At 41.7% G+C, this 8995-nt stretch overlaps 1 protein-coding gene across 4 annotated transcripts in view; it reads right to left on the bottom strand.

Moving 5' to 3' along the window:
- The window catches only part of DCLRE1C (DNA cross-link repair 1C), a 50321-nt gene that overhangs the window by 1868 nt on the left and 39458 nt on the right, over positions 1-8995 (bottom strand). For 3 of the 4 annotated variants that reach the window (XM_004278594.4, XM_033403452.2, XM_049706536.1), the window contains 3 exons: positions 8501-8555; positions 3692-3780; positions 2483-2577 (listed from right to left, as the gene is read on the bottom strand). In XM_004278594.4, the coding sequence (XP_004278642.2) occupies positions 2483-2577; positions 3692-3780; positions 8501-8555 (239 nt within the window). The remainder of the gene's footprint in view (positions 1-2482; positions 2578-3691; positions 3781-8500; positions 8556-8995) is intronic. The other variant, XM_033403450.2, reaches the window with a different exon arrangement.

The following is an 8995-nucleotide window of genomic DNA, read 5'->3' as shown; positions in this document are numbered from 1 at the left end:
AAATCCAATTTGTAGCTCTTAGCTACATTTTTTAATTCATGGAATTGCAATTAGTGGGTGTTCACTCTTCTTCCAAGAGAAGTTAAAAGGCCCTGTATTCTTGGGCTATTCTGAACAATTTATCTACCAGCCTTCAACTTGTCATAAAGCCAGACTGTGCGTTGAGACTAAAGATCTGTGCTCCCCAAATAAGGCCACAGAGCCTTAATCAGTGGTTCTCCTCTGGAGAGCTTTTTAAATAAAACAGCTTTCTACATTTCATTTCACACCTACTGAGTCCCTGAAAGTAGGACCGAATAATTCACTTTTCAAGTTGAGTTCTACAGCCGATTCTGTGCATCAGCTAGGTTTTTGAACCACCCAGACTAAGAGAGACGTTTGCAAACTCGCTGTGCTCTGCAGATAGTAGATGCTCAAGGAGTTGGCTGATTGACCTAACAGAGACAATTTTTTCCTAACATTTTCCTTCTGTGAACATTTTCTGATACCTACTTTATGCATGTTATAGGCTGAATGTCTTGTGTCCTCCCAAAATTCATAATTTGAATTTCTGACTACAGTGTGATGGTGGTATGTGAAGGTGGGGCCTTTAGACGATAATTAGCTCATGAGGGGGGGACCCGTGTGATGGGATTTTAGTGTCCCTGTGAGAAGAGGAAGCAGATTTCTCACCTTCTCCATGCCCATGCACAGAGGAAAGGCCATGTGAGTGCACAGTGAGAAGGTGGCTGAGAGCCAGGAAGTGGGCCCCTACCAGGAACCACATCTGCCAGCACCTTGGGCTTGGACATCCCAACAGCCGCCAGAACTGTGAGAAGTAGCCACCCAGTCTCTGGTGATTGTTATGCAGCCCTATGCCCAGAGCACAGGCCATGAGAGACACTGGGGGACACACAGATGGAGTCAGCTTTAACCAAGACACTGAATAAGCCACATCTAGTGTCATTTTACTGTCTTAAGCATGCTGCACTAGCCTGGAGTGAGCCCCGTCCACTTACATTCTGAAAATGAGGACCTTACGTGGAGGATGAAATTTACATAAATTAAAATGACATGGCACGGAACTGGGGGGAAGACAGATACTTTCCTGCGCCCTAATGGCACCTAACCTAACCTCGAAGAAGGAAATAAAATGCTCATGAGGCTACTTACTGTAGAGGGCAGCTTATGTTCTAGTGCAGAACCTCCTGTTAAGAAGCAGGTAATTATAAGTTAACTATTTTCCCACTGATAAAGGATGTAGCTTAAAACTGCATTTTTAAAAGCTGCTTTTCAAGGGAGGCGGAGGGGGAATAGAAACCGTCATCCAGCTCCCATTTTACCAGTGAGGAAGGAGGCCCGGAGAAGATGTGTGACAGTGCGCAGTCAGGAGACCGAAGTCCAGTGTTCTGTATTACAACTACAGTTGTTTAAACAAACAGCTATTTATCTTCTTTTCTAAAGGACTTAAGGTGACTAAGATGTCTAGGGTCTATACTCGGAGTCACCCTGGTCTCCAAATTATGGCTTCATTTTGAGCCACGGATTAATTTGTTATAGCTCCTCCACTAATGTGCCAGTTACCTTTCTGTGGAACTTTTTTGTATCACCTCTAAGTTGGACAGTTTCATGTTCTTCTGGATCAGTGACTATACCAGTATCGTGGTATGTTTCAACTGTAAAAATAATCTGTCAAAACATTTTCACATTAACTCACCTGTATGTATCTGGAAAAAAAAAGTAAAGTTTCTATACTATTAGAAGTTTATTCTGACATTATGTATTCTTTCTGTTATGACAATATAAAATTTTGCAATTTCTCTCTATGAAAATGGGAAGGCATATAACAGAAAACACAATAAAGTGTTGAGATCCTTAACATTTACACAAACTGATAACACACCTAAACCTAATAAAAAAAGACAAATGTCATAATTCATAGGTACTTTCCACCATCGTGTACTGCTGATGTCTGTATAAACTGGTATAATCTACTGGAAAACAATTGGGCAATATGTATGTGTCAGGCACCATAATATCTACAATTTAACCCAATAATGAGAGCTGTGAAACAGACTTACATATAACGTCGCTCATCACAATATTTATAAAAGTGAAAAGTTCAAAATAACCTAACATGTACGACAGATTAAATATACCATTATATAGTCACGGCATTCAAAAAATTACCACAGACGTGTAGAAAGGTGGGAAAATACCCTATATAATAAGGAAAAAAGTCAAAACTACCCAGAAATGATAAAATATGAGAGTAAATCTTCATTACCTTGGGTTAAGCAAGAGTTTCTTAGATATGACACCAAAAGCAAAAAAAGCACAAGCTATAAAAGAAATTAAATTGGACTTCATCAAAAATTTAAAATTTTACACTTCCAAAGACATCATGAAGAAAGTAAAAAAGACAGCTTTCACAGACCAGAGCACCCTGAAAAGCGGTCTTGCAGGGAAACCCACACCTGTGACTCCAGGTCATTCTTCTCACCTGAGTCTAGGTGGATTGTTCTTGCTCTCTTCAATTTTCCAAGTGGTTTATACTTTGGCTCAGTACTTTGGGAAGATCGGCATAAAGGCTTTAAGCTGAAATGAATACGAATATTTTATTTTTCCTGTTGGGAAGTTGCTGGAATGTAAGCATCACTTTTAGAGATTATAAAAACCTAACTATGGGGGAAACCATACCACTACTTTTCAAAACTGAAAAGCATTGTTTAATAATTAAAAATTACTTCAGGGACTTCCCTGGTGGCACAGTGGTTAAGAATCCGCCTGCCAATGCAGGGGGCACGGTACGAGCCCTGGTCCAGGAAGATCCCACATGCCGCGGAGCAACTAAGCCTGTGTGCCACAACTACTGAGCCTGCGCTCTACAGCCTGTGAGCCACAACTACTGAGCCCGCGTGCCACAACTGAAGCCCGCGTGCCTACAGCCTGTGCTCCGCAAAAAAGAAGCCACCACAATGAGAAGCCCACACCCAGCGACAGAGTAGCTCCCTCTTGCCGCAACTAGAGAAAGCCTGCGTGCGTGCAGCAACGAACACCCAACGCAGCCAAAAATAAATAAAATAAAATTAGGGGCTTCCCTGGTGGCGCAGTGGTTGAGAGTCCGCCTGCCGATGCAGGGGACATGGGTTCGTGCCCCGGTCTGGGAAGATCCCACATGCCGCGGAGCGGCTGGGCCCGTGAGCCATGGCCGCTGAGCCTGCGTGTCCGGAGCCTGTGCTCCGCGACGGGAGAGGCCACAACAGTGAGAGGCCCGCATACCACAAAAATAAATAAATAAATAAATTTATTTTTTAAAAAAATTCAGTATAATAAAGTGGTAAATACAAGCACTTAAAACAACCTGGTAGATATTCATCTAATTGTAGGATTGGGGGGAAAGCAAAACTTTTATCTTTGTTCTTATGCTGCAGAAAAGCAGGTCCTATTCTAATAACCTATTAAGCAATAGAGGAACACGTTCTGGCATTCAGGGAATTCAGTATCGCAACGGCTTCCTTATGCCAGATTCCCAGAAGCGTTTAGGATTTTATGTTAACACACTCACGTGAGGAAAGCCCATATACTCCCAACCAGTACCACATTTACAGCCACACCCATTTTACATCCTTGCCCCTGGTTTCTGGCCCAAAACTATTCTCTGGATCCATCCCGCCCAAAAACACAAGTCCCACAAGTAGTGACTACTCACATTTCTTGAACTTTACCCATAGTTGTGCCTAACGGAATGACATTTGGATATACATTCACAGGATAGATGTAGCTCAAGAAATCTTTAATCTGGAAGAAGGAAAATAAAATGCATCAGTTATCTCCACGGTGAAGAGCCCCGGCGTTAGAGCAGCAGATAAAGGGATGCGGGGAAAGAGAAGTCGAAGTCTCTCAAGACTGTGGTCCCAATGCCAGCTGCACGTGGGGAGCACCTGGGGACCTCCTAGAAGAAGACAGGCCCAACCCCAAAAGTCCCCTAACTGAGCTATGATGGGGCCTGGAGGTCAGTAGGTTTGGACGTTGTTCAGGTGATTCTGTTCTCCAGTAAGGAGTGAGGATCACTGATGAATGGGATGCAGAGGCTCCGTTTCTTCAGATGACATTAGTTCCCTTATCTAGGGTCACTCACCCGTAGTTAACCAGTCCCCTTCAAGGAAGTGAGAATTCATCTGAGTATTTAAGACGCACAAGGAAACAAGGTCTTAGAGTTGCATTTCTTTCCTCCGACATAATCGTTAGCAGTACCAAGGGGAACCACATCTTTGAGACTGCTTGATTTGTTCTCAGGGTTTACTCTAATCTAAACAAGGACATGCCAAAATGTCGTGAATACCTTGATTTTCTGCAAAGCTCAGAGTGCTAAACAGGAGGGCTTCTGTCACTATTCCTCAAAACACCTCTAACAACCCAGAAGAGCTTCTGCTTTGCCACTTATTAGATCTTGGTGAGCTTGTGGTCTTGGTTAAGTTACCTAACGTCTCTGAGTCTTAGAGTCTTCATCTAAAAGTATAAATGAGATAATGTGGGTAAAGTGCTTAGCCCTGGTACCTGGCACATAGTTGAACATTCAATAAAACTGTCTATTACAAAGTTGGTAATGACAACACAAAGATTTTTATTCCCTTCTGCAAATGGGGAGACAGAGACACAAAGTAGTTATTAGCACCCAACTTTTTCAAATAAAGCACCAAGTCAAAAGAGGTAGGGAACCCAGGAATTATTAATAACTCTATATTCAAATAAAATGGGAACCTTAAGACAAAGGGGAAAGACAGGAACAGATACATTCTTTGGATACTTCTCATAAACAATTTCCTTTGTACTTTCAGAGTAGGCATGCAAAAAGAAGCCATTATTTACCTTGCCCACAACCTATATGATTTGCATAATCAATCCAGAGTCGAGGCTGGTAGAAATCTGAGGCTTTTGAAGGGAATAAGAATGAAGAGAGTCTGGTCAGACCCACACCAGAAATGGCCCCTATCTACTCAGAGATGAAGTGGCCACAAGGAGACAATAGATACCCAGGAGAGGGCATCCTCTCCCACTGGTCCACACCGATGCCCTTTCTTCAGATGCCTGCCTTAAAACTACCCATTAACACAGTCCGTTCTGGTTCTGTGCAGTAGTTCCACTCCATAAGCCACTGCAGACAGTAGACCACTGTTCTGGGGGAAATAAATACAGTGTATCCCTGAACCTCCAGTCACAGCGCTTTGTCAACCGATCAAGTACACAACCTTCTTTTATGTGTGCTTCTCTTTAAAGATATCGTCCGTAGAATACACTGTTGATCCATGAACACTGAGCTCATAGCCAGTGGCGCTGCAGCTCACGCCTGAAGAGAACTTATCCGACACAGGCACCGCCTCAGCAGGGCACATCTCGGCCTTCCTGGAGCTTAGGAACACTTGAGAGCACTTCAGCGCTACACTTGGAGGCTGTTTCAAACGGCAAAATCACCCCAAAAAGCACACAAATATGGAAAACGCAGCAGTAAAGAGACGGCAAAGAGGACACTCGTTTACAGCCCGGGAGCTGAAACAAGAAGGCAGGAGGCCACCATGTGCGACCTGAGTCGGGAATGTGCGTGTCGGGCAACTCAAATCTTTTGCGGCCCTGCTGTGCACGTCTGCAAATGACCACAGAGCGCCACTCGCGCTGATGTGGGGATTCAAACAAATGTCAGTGAGCAGGCAGATTTGTAAATGAGGAATCCGCAAATAATGAGGATCAACCGTACTTGGGGAAAAAAAAAAAAAAGGAAATGATCTTTAAATCTATTCACATTTGTTTTCCTTTTTTTTTTGGGTCTCGCCACGCGGCATGCGGGATCTTCCTTCCCTGACCAGGGATGGAACCCGTGCCCCCTGCAGTGGATGCGCGGAGTTCTAACTACTGGACCGCTGGGGAATGCCCCCTACTATTTACATTTTTAAATATAGTTCAGCGTGTTCTATACACAGGATATAGGCGTATTAATTAAAGCAGTTTTCCGGAAAGCCTCTCTCTTCTCACTGGACACAGAGAAGATGAGTAACCAGAGCTCAGGGTAAGCCCGCCACAAGCAGGATAACTGCTGTCATCCGAGGAGAGAGGGAAGAGAGGAAGCAGGTCAGCCGCTCCACCCCTCTACCCAAGCAGCAGGGAGATGCCTCCCCATTGGGAGCTAACTTTATAGAATCCCAGGAAGGCTGTGCTTCCCAACTTGGCTGCTAACTATACTGAAGAAGAGAAATAAGAGCAGTTTTGACTGAAAAGTTTTCCCCAATTAGAAGCCCTCCCTGTGGCTGAGACAGAAAAGGATGCTGAGGGGTAAGAGGAAGGTTGAGCAACAGTGATGCTGGGCCAGATGCCTAGCCCAGGACGAATCACCAGGAAGGGGCTTTGACAACAACCTAAAAGTCAGGATAAACTGATAAAGAAAACATTAACTAAATTATACCATCCAGATGAATTACTTCCAGGCTACTCTCAAATAATCCATTTGTACCTGGAAGCTAAGCCCAGCTATTGAAGAGAGATGTCACTGGGATACTTTGATACCAAATAATCGTTTACAGTTTTCTGGCTGACTTGAAAAGAATGCTGCTACCTGACCCCAATGTTCATAGCAGCACAATTTACAATCGCCAAGACATGGAAGCAACCTAAGTGTCCATCGACAGATGAATGGATAAAGAAGATGTCGTACATATATACAATGGGATATTACTCAGCCATAAAAAAGAATGAAATAATGCCATTTGCAGCAACATGGGCGGACCCAGAGATTATCATACTAAGTGAAGAAAGTCAGAAAAAGCCAAGTATTATATCACTTATATGTGAAATCTAAAAAGTGATACAAATGAACTTATTTACAGACATAGAAAACAAACTTATGGTTACCAAAGGGGAAAGGGGACAGGGGAGGGATAAGTTAGGAGTTTGGGATTAACAGATACACACACTACTATATATAAAATAGATAAACAACAAGGACCTACTGTATGGCACAGGGAACTATATTCAATATTTTGTAATAACCTATAAGAGAAAAGAATCTGAAAAAGAATGTAGATAAATATATATATTTATATATATAAATAACTGAGTCACTTTACTGTACACTAGAAACTAACAACATTGTAAACCAACCATACTTCAATAAAAAATTTTAAAAAAATGCTGCTACCTGGAGCTCTGCAAGAATCCACCTGTTCAAATCATCACCATGCCCATGCTCACTGCTGCAGAGCTATATCCATGTACCCCCAATACAAAAAAAATCACTATCAGGGAAATGCGTTAAGTGCAGAAAGGGCAAAACTAAAATTATGTATGACTTAAAGTGTCATAAAAAGCCAGCTTTTATATTGCTTTTTCTCCAATACATGAAATTACTGAATCCCTGCACTTGTAAGATGCTAGCATTTACTTTGGAAATGCATGAGGATTCTGCAAATAAATTACATATGTCAGGTTCCCATTCTAGTATGTCAATTTCCTATATAAAAAGTACCATAACGGGGACTTTCCTGGCAGTCCAGTGGTTAGGACTCTCAGCTTCCACTGCAGGGGTCACGGGTTCGGTCCCTGGTCGGGGAACTAAGATCCCGCATTTCGTGTGGCACAGCCAAAAAAAAAGTACCATAACAATACCATTTTAAGCCCTCTTCAACTGAATAATTCTACTGTACTATGTCCTAAGGACAGGGTCTACACCTCAGTCACCTTTGTTCTTCCTCATTGCTGAATATTCAGGACAATTTTTTAAACGGCTTTTCAGTACAATCAAATTTTGGAAGAGGCCAAGAATCTGCACAGTACCCTAAGGCTACCAATAATGAGATTTTATCTGTAGTACTCCTTCAAATAAGATTTACGATTATTTTTTTTCAACCTTCTTTTTTTCTTAACTGAAGTATAGTTGATGTACAATATTATATGTAAGTTACAGGTACACAATGCAGTGATTTACAACTTTGAAAGGTTATACTCCACATATAGTTATTATAGAATACTGGCCATATTCCCTGGCTTGTATAATGTTGGAGTATCTTCTTTTATCTTCTTAACTATTACTTCCTTGGGGAAGCTTTTTATGTTTTGCTTGTTTGCTTTTTAATTTTATTTATTAAACTATAGTTGATTTACAATATTATGTTAGTTTCAGGTGTACAGCTTCAGATTCTTTTCCATTATAGGTCATCACAAGACACTGAATACAGTTCCAAGTGCTAAACAGTCAGATTTACGATTTTTTATGACACATGAACAGAACTGAAGTGGGGAATTTAAAATACATTTAGAAAGCAAGTTGGAAAGAAAACCTTAATCATATGTTTTCTTCAATGTTTAGGCTGAAAACAAGTGATGATAGCAATTTCCTTTAAACTTAGTAACACAGCTCATCCACTGAGATGTCTTCCCTAAATTTCTTTAGGAAAAGCCACAACCTGTCTTAAGCGGTAGAAAAAGAGATGCCCGCAGAAGCCACAAAGGGGAGTATATGAGGTCCTCTTACCTCACTGTAGGAGGAGTGAAAAGAAAAGCAGGCTCTGTACGAACTCGCTCCAGTCCTAAAGTGAGATGAAAACACAAAATTAAAGGTCACTTATCAAAACTAAGCTAAGTTCTAAATTTCAAGTCTTCTTATTCAGGCTCCTGCAGTATGAAATCACCTTACCAAAAAGAATTTCTTCCTGGGACAAGGGGGAACTCTTTCCAGAAATGTAAATTTTTGTAGACATTCTGAATGGCCAACGTTAAGGAAATTTGCTAAAACGTGGTGATCAGTATGGGACTCCTCTACTCCACCAAAGGCTCTACTTCATACAACGTCAGTTCCTAACTCTCTGCCAGGCAAGAGGCCCTGTCTCTAACCCTCTCATCTGTCTAACTCAAGTAGACCCCAGGAAATACTGGCTAATGGTATTAGCCAATAGACAGCTTTGAAAGCCGCATCTCTTTAGTTTAAATAGAGTTTAAATTTCAGAAGTTATTTTCCACAATTATAATA

Source organism: Orcinus orca, chromosome 2 (genome assembly GCF_937001465.1).
Source record: "Orcinus orca chromosome 2, mOrcOrc1.1, whole genome shotgun sequence".
NCBI lineage: Eukaryota > Metazoa > Chordata > Mammalia > Artiodactyla > Delphinidae > Orcinus > Orcinus orca.
The sequence above is the reverse complement of the archived record's forward strand: the minus strand, read 5'-3'. Positions and strand labels throughout refer to the sequence as shown.